The sequence below is a fragment of the Chinchilla lanigera genome, unplaced genomic scaffold (assembly GCF_000276665.1).
Source record: "Chinchilla lanigera isolate Chin_1 unplaced genomic scaffold, ChiLan1.0 scaffold00092, whole genome shotgun sequence".
In the NCBI taxonomy this organism is placed as follows: Eukaryota; Metazoa; Chordata; class Mammalia; order Rodentia; family Chinchillidae; genus Chinchilla; species Chinchilla lanigera.
Genome location: NW_004955493.1, coordinates 1,451,900 through 1,469,890, shown reverse-complemented (window position 1 = coordinate 1,469,890; position 17,991 = coordinate 1,451,900). Strand labels below are relative to the sequence as shown.

Below are 17,991 nucleotides of genomic sequence, written 5' to 3'. Positions count from 1 at the left end.
CCCCGGTCTCACCCCTCAGTAAGACCTTCCCAGACTTTCTGTCAGATCCTACATCATTCAGGAAAGTGGATGGAGGATGGAGATAGCCCAAATGCTACCCACATCATGGATTCTAACTCGCTGTAAGGGTGGAAGTTAAGGGAAGTTTGTGAACTCCAAAAAACTTGAGGGCCGGGTCTCTGACAGTAGGACTCACACTCTGCTGAAGAGCATCAGGCCACTCACCAGTCAGTGTGCTATAATCATAGATGTTCAGTGAAGTTTTTCTAAACTGTATCTTCAAAAATACTATACAGCAAAATTGACTTTATTGGTGTTCTGCCATATCTATATCTATATCTGTATCTGTATCTATATCTCTAACTATATCTATCTATATCTATTTTCTACAGTTCTGGGCACCAAGTCCAGGGCTTCACACATGATAGGCAAGCACTCTGCCACCAAGCTACATCTCTAACCCCCACTCTATGAATTTTAACACATGGATAGATTCATGCGGCTACCACCACGATCAGGATACTGAACAGGTTCTTTACGGTGTCTGTACAGAATATCCCCCCAAAACCCCTCATCTACCTGTACAGCCACTCTTCCCAGCTTCCCTGAGCCTGGCACCTCTGATTATTCCCCAGCACTTTGATTTTGCCTGTTTGAGGGTGTCATATACATGGAAACATACTGTACATAACCTTTCTTTCACTCAGCATAATGACTTTGAGATTCATCCAAGTCACAGTGTTTAAGGAGCATTACACAAAGGTTTTACACAGGTGATTTTCAGTGGAATTGTAAGGAAACTTTGGGTGAGCGCTCAGGTAATAATTAGAGCGCAGGTACTGGAATTTATCAAACCAAAAGTCCAGGTACAAATTATGCAAAACCAATCCGGGGGAAAAAGATCTAAAAATACTGTGGAGCTGGATCTTTTCCTCCCATTTTTCACGTCTGCATTTGCTTTCCCATGATGCCCCCATTCATTTGCAATTTAAATCGGAATCACAGCTTTTTAAACCACTCAGACTTTGTAATGTCAGCCAGTCTCTCCCAAGCTGTTGACGGGCCATGACAACCCAATATGATAAAGTAATACAATGACATCACCTTAAGAGAAATCTAAATGGGCAGGCCCGCATCTCCCACAGTGTGGGACAGACTCAACTAGCGGCTGAAAACAAATAATTAGGTGGTAGCCCAGCCTGGGCTACATAGTGAGTTCAATGCCAGCCTGAATTACATAGCAAGACCCTGTCTCAAAAAAAAAAATCAATAACAAAAATGTAGGGGTGTGATTACAAAATACCATGAACACTTAAATTTAAAAATTTTATGACAATGGAAGCCACATTGCCATCAATCCCTGGTTGAAGTGGTGACTTTAAATGTCACCTAATCAGTTTGTTAGAAAATAATTACCTCTCCATTTTCACTGTTTTCAAAGAGCCCAGTGACACCATAGAGAGAGTCTTAGTTGGTGCTAGAATGTTCTTAACACCTCCTTAATTGTTTTTCATCTCTCTCCTTAACAGAGAAAGGGGCTGCTTCAGGCAGACCATGCACATCCAACAGTGCCAGGCTAGAACTGAATTGCCTTGTTTAGCGATAACTGCATTTTTAAAACTTCTTTCTATTTCTTTCAAGAGATGAGGAATCTCATTTAGGAGGATACTATTAAGTTTCATTTTTAAAGAAATACATTTGAGTAACAGTTATGAGCGAGTGGACTTTACTATGATGTAAACTAAATGAAGATATTTGTAGATGTGACTCAAAAGTAATTGTGAAAATGGCAAAAAATGGCTGGGAAACAATGCATTAGGAGTTATTTATCCATTTATTTATTTATTTGTCTATGTATTTATTTCTGCTACTGGGGATTGGACCCAGGATCCTCACACTGAGCTATACCACCAGTTGTGTCCCCACTACTATCCCCTCCACCTTTTGACATGGGCTGGACAAACTGCCCAGGTTGGGCTCAAGCTTACAATCCTCCTGCCTCGGCTTCCCAAGTAGCTGGGATTACAGACATGCATCGCCAAGCGTGGTGGTTTCAGGAAGAACCGTGATGGTCTCATGATTGAGGAGGCTAACAGACAGATTGCCCCAAAGTCAAAACAATGCTTGGATGTTCTCCCAGCTCTTCCACCCACAGTTTACAGTGTGGAGCACAATACCAATCAGTAAACCAGTCCCACCGGACTTCCCATTGCATCAAAGAGGGTGTATCATTTCTGAGGCAGCCTTGAGGGCACTCCTTTTCCTGAGGAGGGGCTGCCTTCACTCATTACACTCTCCTCCCTCCAGTTTCCTCTGCCCCCGCCCCTCAAGACCCGTGTTCCTCTATCTTTCAGCAGATGGCCAGGACTGATCATGGCTGGACAGAAATTCGTCCAGCTGATTTTTACAGCCCAGCCTTGCCCTGCTCATCCCTAAACCTCTCTTTGTTAGTAAAATCTCCCCATCTAGCTTGGACTCTTATACACCAAGCTTTCAGAATTACAGAGGCATTCGCCTTCGGAGCAAGCAGGGCATCTCCAAAATGAGAACCTCTGAGCACTTCTACCCCACCCAGGTAGCTGATGCCAGGAGATGAGTACAGAAGGATGGAGAAGCTCTGAGTTGTTCAGAAGAGGGCACTGAGGGCCTGGGGATTTAGCGCAGCGGCACAGCACCTGCCTGGCAAGCACGAGGTCATGAGTTTGATTCCCGGTACCAGAAAAAAACAAAAAACAAAAACAAAACAAAAAACAGAAGAGGGCACTGAGAGCTGTCCACAGTGACCAAGCTTCGCAAAGCTTCTGTCTCCTGGAGAAGCAGTTGGAGCGGTGACAGCATCTCACACTCAGCATCCTACAGGGATTCCAGGGGGACCCAGGATGAAGGGCAATAAAGAGCAATGGAATTGCTAGCTTCTTCCCTGGGGTCCAATTCCACAACTGGTTCTCCAACCTCACATGATCCTGGCTCCAGATTCTTCCTCTCACCACCTGCTGAGCGGATAAGGCCCCAGCTTTCCTCAAGCCGCCAGACCTTCACTTGGGACAGTGAAGGTGTTGCAGGCACCATGGCCGTCAGCTTGCCAATGATCACAGCGGTTTCAAACACAGCCTGGGAAGCGGCAGCGGCAGCAGGAATAAAATCAACCCTTTCTTATTACGGTAAATCACTACAGCAACTTATGAGGTGGGAGTACTTGATATCCTCATGTTATAGGAGAGAAACTACAGCTCAGAAAAACAAAGCAACTCATCCCACAGTGAGTAAGTGACAAGTTAGATCAGAAGGCACTGGTACTTATTTCTAAGGTCAGGAAAGGGCAGATGACAGGTGACACTCAGCCCACGGGCCAGTCCTTTAAAAACTGTAAATCAGCAGGACACCATTACAAATAGAGTTCACAATATTTTTTTAAAAGGCCACATTTAAAAAATGATAAAAAAAAAAAAAAAAAAACCAACTAGGTGGGACTTCCGGCTGAACAGGCATTGTAAACACACCAGTTGGGACTGCCTTAGGGTCATCCTCTCTGGATGGGACTTTTGTAACTGAGGACAAGCCCCTCTCTCTTCTTATCGCCCCACAGCCAACACCATTTAATCAGCTCTATGTCCACAGAGTCCCTCAGTCCTTGACGCTTTTCCTGTTGAAGGGACAGGAGCTCTGTGATGCTCAGTCACTACCCCAGCTCACAGGATCATACTCATAAAGGCTGAGGGCCTCCCCATTCTTCCACACTTTCGGCGTCAGTGTGGAGGCGCTCAGAGGTTCACGTCTTAGAGACGATCTTGTTTGCACGCTTGTCATTTGAGAGATGCTCAGATTTAAGAACCTGTAAATGGCTTTGACAGAGGGACCCTCCCAGAGTCATTTATGCCTTGTTCCTGCTCTGTACTCATGTCAGGAAAAAGAAAACGAATTAAATCAAATTCCTTCCCTCCTAGAGAAATGCCCGACAAAGATCTGGCCAAGTTACCCCAGAATTTCTGGTTCACGAAGACGTTCATGTGAGAGAAGATACCAGAAACGGTGTCCAAGCAGGGACGGCACCGCCACGGAGCTCCGCAGCGACTTAACCCATCTCTCATGGAATTAATAATTCAGGATCCCACACTGTCTCGGTGAGAAGTGGCTATAAACTGCAGAGAGTTTAACCAACCACTTCTGAAAATGGGGATTGATCCTGGGAAATGCTAGCTCCACTTTAAGCCACCTCGCCTGAGCAAAATGAAAGCTGTTAGATGATTTCATATCTTCATTAAAACCATCAAAGCAGAAACACTGCAAAGAGGATGCCAAAGCAGGGAACATTTCCCTATGCTCCAGCAGCTTGGGGGAAGTTGGGCAGAGTCAGATCTTGGAGGAAGGCACTGTAATGTTCAGTTCTGTCGGAAGGGACCACACAGCCAAGCCCCCTAAATCTGGCAGTGTCATCATCACTGCTACCTGGTCTTGCATACTGAGGGGACTGGGACAAGAGTGAGAAGCAGGGCGGAACATATCAAGTGACAGGGTTGGAGCACAGCTAATTCAGTCTTCAAAGGATCTCAAGAGGTTACTGAAGAGCGCTGCATTTACGAAAAGGGCTCAGGAAGAACTCTGCCATCTTCTACCACTTTGGGAAGACCCGTGCTACCCTTGAATATAGCATTCCTTTCTTTGGCCAATTCAGGGACACCCACAAATGGATGCTTGACCAATCAGGCTAGGGATGGTCCATCAGGGGCACAGCATTAGGTTCAAACCTCAGACTCATTTGTAAGGACCTGAAAGCACACAAATCCTTCATAGATGGAGACAGCAAATGCAAATGCCCCAAAGCTTAGGCATCATCCCCAGCAGAAGCGTGACCTCATGATCACCGCCTTCATCCCCTTCCTGGACTTCCCTCTCCCACCTCGTCTCTATGAAACGCACCAGCAAATCTTGCAGCTGCATCTCCCAGCCACTCACAGCATCTTCCCACCCCTCCTCTTTCCCTGCCTTTACCACCAACAGCCCCTACCACTTCCTGCTTCCATCCTTGCTCCCCTCCACCGCGGCTCAAGAAGCCTTTAAGAATGTATGAGGTGCCCTGGGTGTGGTGGCACGTGCTTGCAATCCTAGCACTGGGGAGGATGAGGCAGGAGGATTTCTGTGAGTTTGAGGCCAGCTTGGGCTACATAGTGAGTTTAATGCCAGCCTAAATGACATAGCAAGACCCTGGCTCAAAAAAATGTAAGGGTGTGATCACAAAATATCATGAATACTTACATTTAAAAACTTTATGGCAGCGAGAGCCACACTGCCATTAATCCCGCTCAGAATACTCCACACACTCATCGCATTGTTTTTGCCGCTTTCTCTGGCAGTTCTGAAGGTCCTCTTTCACGTGTGTCTCTAGCTGCACTGCTGCAGGCTCCTGAATTGATTCAGAACATTTACCTTTGCAGTCATTCTGACATTGGGGGAGCACCACAAGTTTCACTGTGCCGGATCCAGTGCACAGGTGGATGAGGACACACGCTAGTGTTTGTATGAGCCTGGGTTTCCCTGGGATGGCACTCAGCAGTGTCATCCACTGAGCGTTTGGTCACACCTCGCGTTAGACCCGACAGAAGAGGACTTCCAGAACCGCTTCAGAAGGTGGCAAGAATGATGGGGTAAGTATGTTGGAAGTGAGGGTGATTAACAATAATGCATCTTTTACTGTAACAAATTTTCCTTAAACCCCTGTGCTATTCTGTGTTCACGCTTTCAAGTCAGATCACGGGACTCCTTAAGTGCAACCACCCAACAGCTCCCCTTCCACGCAGAGCAGAAGCCACAGCTTTGCAGTAGTTACAAGGCCCTGCTTGACCAGGACCCTGGTCTCTCCCCAAATGTGTTTTCCATCCCTCTCCTCCCTGCGTATTCCCCTCTAGCTGCACTGACCCCGAAGGTCTCCTTCAGAATCCCAGCTAATCTGTTGTTTCAGCGCCTTCACATTTGTCTTCCCCTCTGCTGTAGAATTCCTCCCCAGCTCACGGCTCACTTGGCCCCCTCCCTCCGTCACATCTTGATCAAACACCACCTCCTCGATGGAGCTTTTTCTACCCACCCTATTCTACACAGCAACACTTTTCCCCGACTGAGTATTCTCTGAAGTTTCTCCGTAGCACTTACCAGCTGGCACAAATACATTTCAGTTATTTATTGACCATCTCCTCCCCACCCCAGAGAAAATAAACAGCATGAGGACATGGATTTTTGTTTGAGTGTTTCACTACACCCTCCCCAGTGACCACGATACAGCCTGGCATATAGTACATGCTCAATAAGTATGTGTTGATGTTCTTTTTTTTTTTTTTTTTTGGTTTTTCTCCGGTACCGGGAACCAAACTCATGACCTTGTGCTTGCCAGGCAGGCGCTTTTGCCGCTGAGCTAAATCCCCAGCCCCATGTGTTGACATTCTGACCTAGTCATCAAAATCCAAATTATGTATTCTGTCCTCCCACCAAAAGGAACCTGATAAACCAAATAAAGGGATAGAACGATTGGTGACCTCAGAATAGGCTCACCAATTCCTACTCATCGTTCATCCTAAACCTATTCATTCAACAAATATTTATTTAGCACCTGCCAGGCACCGTTCTGAGCTTCAGGGATACAGCCACAAGCCAGACAAGACAGACAAGTTCTCGGCTCTCAGAATTTTCAGTCGACTGGGAAGATATCACAGAAAGAAGAATGAACAACATAATTTTGAATTGCAATAACAAGAAGTATGGAGTTAATAAAACCAAGCGCTGATGAGAGGTGGAGAGGGCTGAGGGAGCCAGCTTAGACTGGGTAGCTGAGGAAGACGCCTCCAAGGAGGCGACCTGTAAGCTGGAATCTGCGTGACAAAAAGCAATCAGCTCCGGCACGTTCTGGGGAAAGAGGGGTCCCAGCAGGAAAAACAGCGAATGGGGACCTTATGCATCACTCCTTTGAATGCATCTCTGATCCTCCCTGGGTGAGGTGAGGTCCCCTTCTGTGACCTCACAAATCCTAGGAATCTCTCCCTCTCTCCCTCCTCTTGCCCTCCCTCCTGCCCCCTTCTTCCTTTCCTCCTTCCCTCCCTCTGTCTCTGCAATTCTCACTGTGACTGGTCTGCCCCTATAGCACCTTCAAAGACAGATCATTTTTCTCTTGTTCACTTGCTTATGGCTTAGCACGGTGTCTGGCATACAGCAAGGAGTCAGTAAATGTGTGCGGAAATGGAATGATCCAAAGCAATTTTGTTTTGTGATTTGACTGTACCCAGCAGTGAAACTGTAGAATGACTGTGTTTAGCAACAGCCTACCTCTAGGCCCACTTCTTCATCATCTCCCTGTGAAAAATCTCTGTCTAGAGAAATCCTATCTGCCCATTGTGACATACCACCTCCTCCAAGAGGCCCTCCAGAATTCCCCCAACTACATTTCATCTCTTTCTGTTCTACGACAGCATCCCTCATATCTCCATTATGGTACTGACTCCTGTCTGACTTGTGTACAAGTTCAGATGTTCCATGAACATCTGAACACCCTCCCCACCCCAACTGTGAAGAGCTCAGAGGCAGGACTTCTGTTCCATTCATCTTTGTGTCCTCAGTAGTGACAGAAATAAAGGGCTGATGGAAGAATCAACTAACACTTGCTAGACACAGTCTATCTGCCAGAAATGTCTGGAGTAGTTCTACACATAATTGCTCACTAATTCCTCACTGATAGCCAATATGATTAGCTCAGCCTGCAGATGGGAAACTGAGCCACGGAAAGCCACTGGTTGGTGGACGCACCCCTGACAGGTGGTAGAGCTGAGCTCCCAACACACTCCTCCTCATTCCAGAGCCCAAGCTTCTAATGGCTGTGCTAAAACTGCCTCACCTAACACCATCTTTTCTCACAGTTTTGTTTTTTGCAGTTTCCATTACCCATGGTCTGCTCTGACCCAAAAATGTTAAATGGAGAATTCCAAAAACAGACAGTGCAAAATTTTTTAAATTGTGCACCATTTTAAATAGTGTGATAAAACCTCAGGCTGTCCCACTACATCTGCCCTATTCCACTTAGAAAGGGAATCATCCCTTCAGCCAGTGTATCCACTTTGTATATACTACCTGCACATCAGTCACTTAGTAGTTGTTTAAGGTTGACTGTTGTCATAGTTCAATGGGTGTGTTTAATAAAGTAACCATTATTTTATTTAGTAATAGCTCTGAGGCACAAATTGATGCTGGCAATTCAAATATTCCAAAGAGAAGCCTACAGCTCTTCCTTTAAGTGAAAATATAATGATAATTTTGAGGAAGATACATCATCCACACAACTTTTTCTACACTCTATTGTTATAGTTGTTTTGTTCTAGTATTAGTTATTGCTGTTTGTCTCCTTTTTTGCCCAATTTATAAATCAAAGTTCTCATACGTATGTATGTATCTATGTATTTATATGTAGGAAAATGCAGTATAGACAGTGTACACTGTCTACAGTGTAGACAGGATTTGGTACTATGTTGATTTGGACAGCCCATGGGGGTCTTGGAACATGTCGTATCCCTGGTCAATAAGAGGACACCACTGTAGTTTTTGTTTTCCTTTTTCTATTGTGAGTTCATCCCATCCATGCCTTTGAATCTGTCTGTCTCTCTTTTCTCTCCTGTCCCCTACCTCCCTCTCTGATAAGATTATCTTTTAACTGCCCTTTAATTTCTCCTAAAGGGCCTGTCCCATCACAAGGCATTGCTATCATGCCTGCTCATGTGTCTTCTGACCTCGAGGCAGAGCTGAGGTTCCTTGGCCCAGCAATACGCACCAAGGCCTGTGGAACCCCAAGCTAGCAGGAGGCCACCTCCTCATCTGTATTAATGGCTCTCTTCCCAATTTTAAGTAGGCTTGGGGAGTCTGTATGTCACAGACACCCTCTAACTTCATGACAATGGATGAGAAGTCCCAGGGAACATTTCCCCAGTGGGACCCCTTTCACACAGCTAAAAAGATATACGAAGAAACTACATTCCTCTCCTCTCCTGATTCAGTGAAATTCAATTCTCTAAAAAAGCAGAAGTGACACCCCCCACTCTATGTGTAAGCCCTGTGTTATGTACTGTATAACGGAGAAATGGACTCTGCATCAAGGGATTTTAAAAACTGGACATCCTGTCTCACACGGGCCTCAAAATTAGAAAAATATCCTTGAGCCCCTTCTTCCCACAGGTTGCTGATTTCCCAGTGAAGCGAACTTTCTCTCTGACCTTTGCAACACTGACACCTGCAGCTGTGCAACAACTTAATGCAGGTGTGACATTCGGGGGACACTGCAGGTTTTCTACCAGGAGGGTAATGAAGAAACTCAGTTACCTAGTGGATTTATTTTTTCCTTTAAATGCCCACAACCCCCTTTCTTTAGGAAACCTGCTCTTCTAAAGGCCCAGAACCTTCAGAATATTCCAAATCGAAACACTTCTCTTAAGGCTCCTACTTGTTCTGGAGTCCCCCTCTGGCTTGTCTCACCCATTCATTAACACATCAAAGGAATCTGAAAATCTAGAGCCCATCACTGGATTTGCTTAAGCTGGGCTTTCTGCAAATCCCAGCAAAGTTTCCCACGATGTCGGTGGTTATCTTTCGGGTTAAGACACGGACTTTCTAAACACCACCAAATCACGAGGGAGGAAATTTATCACCTTTTCCACTTCATTTCATTGCTTCTGCTTGCCTCAAGAAGAGATGTCTCACCCTGATATCAGTACTTCTTTAGGCCCCTGGTAATGTCCTCTCATATACCATGTTAAACAAAGATACAGACAGTGCAGGCTTGGAACATTCCAGCATTTGTATTTAGCAAAAATTCAATAATGCTGTTTTGCTTTCAATCTATCTATTTTTATGGTTACTTTCTAATTATGGAAAATGATGCTGGTTTTCCATTTAGGGAAGCTTTAAAATAAAGTTGCTTTGTGAAACTATTTATTTCAACTATTGGCATAAGGTGGGTTAGGTTTACAAATGCATAGCATATTTTTAGAAGGATACCCTTCAAATGGGTGCTTGTCATTATTTCTGGCAGGAAGAATGTCATGGTCAAGAGACAAGGCAGGAAAGAGGAGAAAATTCTTCACTGATGAACCTTTGTCCCTTTTGAGTCGTACGATATGAATACATGACAATGTATTATCTATTCTAAAATACACAAACTGAAGGAAGGATAAGCTGTGTTTTTTTTATGAAAGATTATAATTTGTAAATTTACTTTTTAATTGATACATAAAAACTGTGCACATTCATGGGCTACAGTTTGCATCTGGAAAATGTCCCCCAAATGCCCATGTGTCAAAGATTTGCTCCCCTACTTGGTGCTATTGGGAGGCAGCAGAACCTTTAAGAGCAGGACCTAGGGGAGGTCACAGGTCATTGGGGGTGTGGCCTAAAGGAATCAGCCAGCACCTTCCTGTCTCTCTTCATTCCTTCCTGAGGTGAAGCCTTCCTCCCACAGGCTCCCACCATGATGTGCTGCCTTACCACAGGCCCAGAAGCAATGGCTCAACTGGCCATGGATTGAAACCCCCAAACAAACTTTTCCTCCTTTTACACCAGTTATATTAGATTTTGTTACAGGAATGGAAAGCTAACACAAATCGGGTACCATGTGATGTTTCGATATACGTATACACTGTGTAATATTTAAATGGGGTTAAATATGTGTGCCTCCTCAAATACTTCTCATTTCACTGTGGTAAAAACATTCAAAATCCTTTCTTCTACCCTTGTGAAATGTACAGCACACTATTTTTTATCTCTAGTCACCCTCTGTGCTGTCACACACCAGAATTTTGGGGTCCTGTCTAACTGTAACTCAGTACCCACTGATCAACCTTTCCCTATCCGTCTTGCCCCTATATTTTCCTGAGCCTCCGGTAACCACCTATATCATTTATTTTTGTTTCTGTTTTATTAGTATTTGTTTGCAATACGTAATATTTGCATTCATCTTGGGGAACCAGTACATGTGCATATCACATCTTAATCATTTCTCTATCCCTTCCCCTCCCCATGGGCCCGCCTGCCCTTCCCTATCCTGAGGTCCCCTTTCCATCTCCACAAAATCTACCTCGCTGCTTCCTATCATCTGGCTTTTATTTTGCTCTTTCAATTACCTATATTTTGGGTTTCTTATATAAGAGAAACCATGCAATGTTCAACCTTTTTGTCTGATTTATTTCATTTAGCATGATGGTTTCAGTGATTAACTTAAAAATATTCAGAAGGTAATCATTCAGGCTGTGCTAGGCTTTAAAAATATGAAGGCGGTAGGAGAATGGTGGACATCTAGAAGATGCTTTTCTCCCAGAGAATGTGGGAGCCACATCACTGATTGGAAGAAGGCACGAGATGTCCTCATGCCTCCACCAAGGTGTGCCCCTGCTGACCCCTCTGGAGAAGTACGATGGGAGCTGGTGGCCATGGGTGCTGAGATGGAGCCACTCCAAGCCCCTCTGACATGAAAAGCTTGAGAAGACGCGCCCCACTAACTTGCGCTCAGGAAACCATGTGGTGTTCAAGTCCCTGATCACCCAGCTAGCGCCTCTGGCCCACGTCTCCTGGAAGACTGTGCTCAAACAGAACTCCCCGGCCCTCTCCCTGTCCCATTATCTTACAGGAGAGCCTCCAGGAGTGCAGCACTGGACCAACAGCCCAGCTGTGTGTACCTTGACAGGCAGCAATTACCTCTGAAATGCTAAGTTATTTCCACTCGCTGGTGGCTTTTACCCACCTTGTCAAGCTGCTCATGGACTACAAAGCACTTCGGCCCATCAGCACAGCCCATTAGGAGAAAAAAAGTGGCAGCAGAGCCAGCCTACAGCAGCCTGGCACTAAGCCTGGCAAATGGTAGGCGTTTGACAAATAAATGGATTAACCTGCCTCAGAGTCAGCTCTGGGGGAGACAGCGAGCCCCCCAGGGTTAGGTTGGCTGTGTGACCTTTCAGACCCCTCCAGCTTGACTTACAGAGGAAAATCTGCTTGTCTAGCCCCCGGCCACTGAGCCTTGACACCCAGAGACGGCTTGCCCTCCACGTCCTCCAGCAGATCCGGATCAATAGAGAGCTGTGTGCTCCCGCCCCCTCCCTTCCACACCCACTTCGTCACTCAATCATTCAGAAATGATTCATGGAAGTCTAAGCAAAGGAAGAAAGCTATTCTACAGTCCTGTGCACCCGGCGCACAGAATATTATTACAAGCGCACAGGTAACCGCACCTACCGGCACCGACTGTACCGAACTACTCGGGGCTCTTGGGTGTGCCTCTGTGTACGGGGGAGGAGCGCAGTGAGTGCCTCTGTCCGCCGGCCTGTGGAGAACGTGCCCACCTTAGTACCCTATCTTGTGGTGAGCATCAGCCCTGGACCTTCTCTAGTTTTTAGAATGGATGCTTTCAGGAAGATGGCATAGTACCATTTAAAATCCAAAATGGGTATAGCTCCTTCACCAATCAGAAGAGGCCCCTGCTGACTGCAGACAGGAAGCTGGTAAGGGATTCTTTGCTCTTCAAAGGGACAGCGGATTTCAGGCTAACTGGGAACCCAGGTCTCTAAGGGAGAAGGCGCTTTGGTACGTGAGGGGAGGCCTTTCCAACCAGTGCGGAGCCAGCGCATCTCATTCCGTGTGGGACATCCAGCACCCAGCGTATGACATACCCTAATCTCAGAGACACTAACATGTGAAAAACAATCGTGCTACTTATGTCCTCGGATAAGGGCTATTTCCACATTGTAACACCCAAAGAACAACAGTGTGTGGCAGGTAAAAAGCTCAGGGACTGTCAGGTCACCACCGCAGATTTCATACCCAGAGGCTTTGAGGGACTCTGGTCCGTCACTCCACCCTCTCCTACAGTCCCCGCAATCTCCACGGGGAAGTGAAACCACCTCCTTGAAAAGCTTCTTTGGGCAGTGACAGCTCTCCTGGCCCACTCTGAATGCTCCTCGGTGCCTGACAAGAACTGTACACATGCTGGCACTAACTATTACATCTCCCGCATGCTGCGAGGCTGACAGAGCTACAAGGTGGGTGGGGGATTCGGGGACTCAGCGGTTTCATTTCATCAGAGTATGTGACATCCCCCTGGACCCAGGCTGGAAAACTTCTTAGAAAGAGTAAGTCTGCAAGACATTATTTGTGCATGCAAATTTACAAAGGTGGGGTGCATCCACACGTGCCCCTGTGCACCCCCAGTGAGTGTGGGTCAGTCTGCTTCGTGCCTTGCTCAGGTTGTTATAAGATGATCAACATTCTGCATTTCCTCCTTTAAGCAGAAGTCCCCTGCATCTTCTGCCGCTGGGTTTATATCTTCCCAGTGTTTGTCTTTCCAGAGCTTGGATTCCTTGTTGGAATATGGTTTCTTGATTGAAATGAGCTTGATAATGTGATAGATTTCATTCTGCGCTTCTTATTCTCTATCTTACTTAGACTATTGCCTCTGGGACAAATGCTGTGTCTTTTTTGTCTTACGCAGTCCCAAGAGCACCACTGATGCTGAACAAATAAATAACCAGAGTTGTGAAATGGAGTTGAAAATTTATAGCACAGGCTCATCTATCAAAATTTGGACACCAGAGCACAGAGTCAATTATCACATATTAACTTGCTCTTGCTGGCGTTTTAATGCATTTAGAGAAGATTCACCTCCTCTTCACACACACAACCTGCCAACCTGGAGTACTACCAAAACTGAGAGCGCTTTAGACAAAACTCGACTTTCTCTAGGACCCTACAGACTCCTGGACACAGTGTAGCTTCCATCTACTTCTTGATAAAAGACTAGTGGGTCTCACAAACTTCAGGAGAACAATGGCATTTTAAATACCATCTTGGATTGGGAGGAGCCTTGTCACATAGATTCTCTTCAGTGATTTTTACAGCGTTGGAATGCAGGTCGGGCACCACCCCATTTTAATGATCGCACTGGTATGCAGAAACGTAAAGTGACTTTTTATCGAAGCAAAAGGAAGGGAGGAAGGGAGGAAAGGGGAAAGGCAGAAAAGAGGTAAGAAAAAGGAAAACAGGGGGGAGAGAGAAAAGAAGGTAGAAAGGAAGTAAGAAAAAGAAGTACGCAGCATTTTTCTAGCAGTGACTTCCTCAGCCACACTTGGTAATCGCAGCAGGGACAAAAACGAATAGCTTTAGTACTAACAGTGTAACGGTGCTCAAGGGAGCGCTGGTAGTGAAGTCACAGAGTTAGCGGCACTGGTAGTTATTACTGCCTTATCTCTATGTATGGAAGACTTTTTCCGGGCTACTCCACATACAGGATCGCATTTACTCTAGGCTAGTTACTGCAGATCCCGTTCTATGGTAAGGCAGCTGAGGGGCGCCTTTCTTCACACTGCGCAGTGTCTCGGGGATGGTCTCCGGTCTTCTGCACAGGTGGTCCGTTCTGGTTTCCCCAACTCCCTCGCGTGCGTCCCTGTCCAGGCAGTTCTAGTGGGTCCTACTCTGCAGGCCCAGCTGCTGCCTTGGGGAGGAAATCTGGAGAAGGGAACCCAGGCTAGGAGCATAGGGGAGACAAGCATCAGAGATCACAAACAGGCAGCAAACGAGAGGGACTCCTGCAGCACAGGACTGGAATCTCCAAGGACATGGGCCTCAGGTCCTTAGACAATCCTTTGAGGAGTCTGAAAAAGGGGACTTAGACGGGATGAGGAAGGTGCACGTTCTGTCTCCTCGTCCCTCTGGTTGACTCATTCTCTCTGGCTCTGTAACTCTGCCTCCAGCAATCGTATCTCATGCACCCACAGAAAGAAGTTCCACCTGTGGGTGAAGATAATGATACTGATTTTCCCAGTGTCAACCTGGATTCAGATCTCCTAGCCCAGGAAGTAGCACCAGGGCCCTGGATGTGGGCACAGCGTCGTCATATCCTCTGCCCGCAGTGAACTCTGCCGCCCGCCTTTGGAAAACACAGCCCACTGCGGTGAGTGGCTGGAGTGAGTGGACGGTGAGCGTCCTTGCCTTGTCTACCTGGTGGACACTGGCTTTCTGATGGCAAGCTGTGCAATCAAGAGGGCAGTGGGCAGAAAGAGGAACCTGCTGTCACCCACGGCACCTCACGCATGGCATTCAGGAAGAGAAGGAAGACATGGGTTTTAAAGGATCCCAGAAATCCCCTCTGTTTCTTCCCTGAGTGCATATTACTGGAGTGATAATAAAGATAAAGCACACACAAAGAAATGCTCTGGAGATTACTGATACCAGCTCCAAATGGGGAAGTATTAGCTTGTGCAGAAATGACAAGCCACCCCTGCAACCCTGGACTCTGGGTGTGCGGATCTGCAACTGAAAGAGGTACAAACTACACACTGGTTTCCCAAGGGCTGTAGGCTGTGTCCTCAGCCTTCCTGGGCAGGTGATGGGGACAGGAGTTACGACCAGACCTCAGGGCTAATCTCTTTCTAGCTATATAAAGGAGGAAAGGGCAGCGGGGGGAGCAGAGAGAGAAGTTGAGCTGTCAGTGTGCTTGATGTTAAATAAAACCTACCAAGACTCAGCTGAGAATTTTAGCAGAATCCAAATGTGCTAGAAAAAAAAAAAAAGGCATGGCTTCCATCTCTAAGGTTCACAGCTAAGCTGGCTTAGAATCACACATGCCAAGGTTAAAAATAAGAAGCAGCCATCCCTGAATGACACAGTCTGGCAAGGAAGCCTGAGGTATGCTGCTCAGTGGTGGAGAGGGAGAGGCAGAGGGGAGCCTGGGTTCAGAGCATAGGTGTTTATTAGAGGCGCATTATCGAAAAGCCAGATGCTCAGAATGTTGCTGTTTTGCATTTAAAAGGCACTTCACATTGGCAGAAGCTTTCATAATGATCTTCAGATTTTCCATCGAGGAAACCCTGGCATGCATTTGAGCGTGGCCACGGCTGACTGACTTGGGCAGGGTGCTGCTGCCCGGCCTTACCCTGGCTCAGACAGTGTCCCCACACACCTAGAAGGGATGCCTGTGAGTGAGAGCTCAGAAGGCACAGTGGGACGTCAGCACTGGCACAAAGCCACGCTTGGCGCCACGGGCCACCCTGTTTGACTCACCAGCCATGATGGTGCTGGGGCACCCACTGGCCAGCTATCCACTGCTTGGCTCCTGCAGACAACATGCTTCTCCCCTGAGGACATACGTGCCTCCAATCTTTGTCCTCACAACCTCAGCACTGCGGGCCAGGGCTAGCTGGCAAGGGTGACAAGCTGGCCCTGCAGTCCCTCCTTCTTGCAAACCCAGAGCTCCCTGCTGTGGATCCAGTAGGGTCTTCTTTTTCATAAAACCGTCCTTTGTCCAATATGCTTATGACCTGTACTGTCTAAAAGGTTTACTTTTATAAAAATAATAGAATTGGCATTAGCCACTCTGCCAACCGCACTGCCAGCTCTGTGCCTTTCCATTACTATGCAGACGTTTCTAGAACGCCTTCAGGAGGCCGGGGAATGGTAAGCGTTCCGGGATCCAAGTGTGACCAGAGACCCTGGCTCAGCCCACCTGCGGGTGTATCCCATACTTCCACACCGCGCAGGGGCCGGGAGGCAGGTGGGACTGGAGAGTGCGCCTTCCACTTTACAGACGCGTCAGTCCATGCGCAGACACCACCTGCCAGTGCAGGGGAAGAGCCGTCTACACACGTCTGCCTGCCCCAAGACCCTGGCTGGCCTTCACCTGGGGTGCACACCTGTATCCTGAATTCCGCATCCTGGCTGCTGGTTTGGAAGCCCTGCCCAGCGCAGCCCGACCAAGGTGTCCCGTGCACATTTTTAGACTGCCTTGGGCAAGCCTCGAGAGAAGGACGAGGCAAGACTGTTTTCCTGCCCATTGCAAGGGACGAGAAAAGAGAGGCTGGGGGAGTTCAGGAACTTGTCAAGCAAGTGACAGGAGGAAGACGAATCTAGGGTTCTTTCGGTTACTCCAAGACCCTAAGCCAGAGGCAGGGCGACTGCAGGAATCAGCCCCGTACCTGAGACGCCCCCAGGGGCCCTTCTGCGTGGAGACCTCGGGGATGGCCTCTCATTCTGCCGGGATTGTGAGGCCCTTTCTTAAACACAGCCCCCACCCCCTGGGGGCTCTCTCCTGACTTCCCCTTCGCCCTTCAGGTGCTCTGGAACCCGGGAAGATCTATTTAGGGCCAAGACAGGATTGTGGTCCGACAGCCCCGGGGCTGCACCGCTCCACCCATCCTGAAAAGGCTGGACACGGGCCAGCCCTCCAACTGGAGACCTCCCTTCCTTGCCCAGACTCCGGGGACGACAGGGAACGCCCTTTGCAGGTCAAGAGCCCGCGTGCCCGGCTAGGCAAACGCGGCGAAGTTCCGGGCGAACACTCCGGGTACATCCCCACACCCCAGCCCAGCCCACCGCGGAGCCGCGCCGCCGACGGACCTCGGGGAGAGAAAGCGCAGGAGAGGGCTCCAAGCGCGGCGCGCCGCGGAGACCCCGCGCGGGGACTCGCGCTTACCTGTACCAGTCCAAGCCGCGGCCGTAGTTCCTGTCGAAGAAGTGGGGCTCGGTGCCCAAGGCCCGCACGTCCGGGTGCACCCGGATGAACTCCAGCACGGCCCGGGTGCCCCCCTTTTTCACGCCCACGATGAGGGCCTGGGGCAGCCGCTTGGTGCCCGGCTTCGGGGAGCCCGAGTGGTTGGAGCCCGCGAGGCGCGGGGCGGGCGCGCTGGGCGGCGGCCCGGGGGGATCGCAGGGGCGGGACTTCGGGAGAAGTTTCTGGCCGCTCGCGTCGGGGCCGCGGAGGCAGCGCGGCGCCCCGAGGAGGCGGCTGCGGCCGAGCCCGTCGCAGCAGCACAGGAAGCTGTAGCACAGGTAAGTGCAGGAGAGCGAGAGCGTGAAGGCGAAGAGCAGCCTGCGCGCCCTCCGCGGCTGAGGTGGCCCCGCGCGGCCCCGGACCCTATAGGCCATGGCTCCATGGGCGCGCGCCGGGGGTCATGGCTTCCGGGGGCGCCCGCGGAGCGGCTGCGGCCCTGC

General features: G+C 48.4%; 1 protein-coding gene across 1 annotated transcript in view; it reads right to left on the bottom strand.

Moving 5' to 3' along the window:
* Nucleotides 1–17,931, bottom strand: part of Hs3st2 (heparan sulfate (glucosamine) 3-O-sulfotransferase 2) — a 93,197-nt gene extending 75,266 nt beyond the window's left edge. Inside the window, exon 1 of the mRNA XM_005405090.2 lies at nt 17,474–17,931. Coding sequence (XP_005405147.1) covers nt 17,474–17,925 — 452 coding nt within the window. The 5' untranslated portion in view covers nt 17,926–17,931. The remainder of the gene's footprint in view (nt 1–17,473) is intronic.
* Between the last annotated feature and the right edge of the window lie 60 nt (nt 17,932–17,991).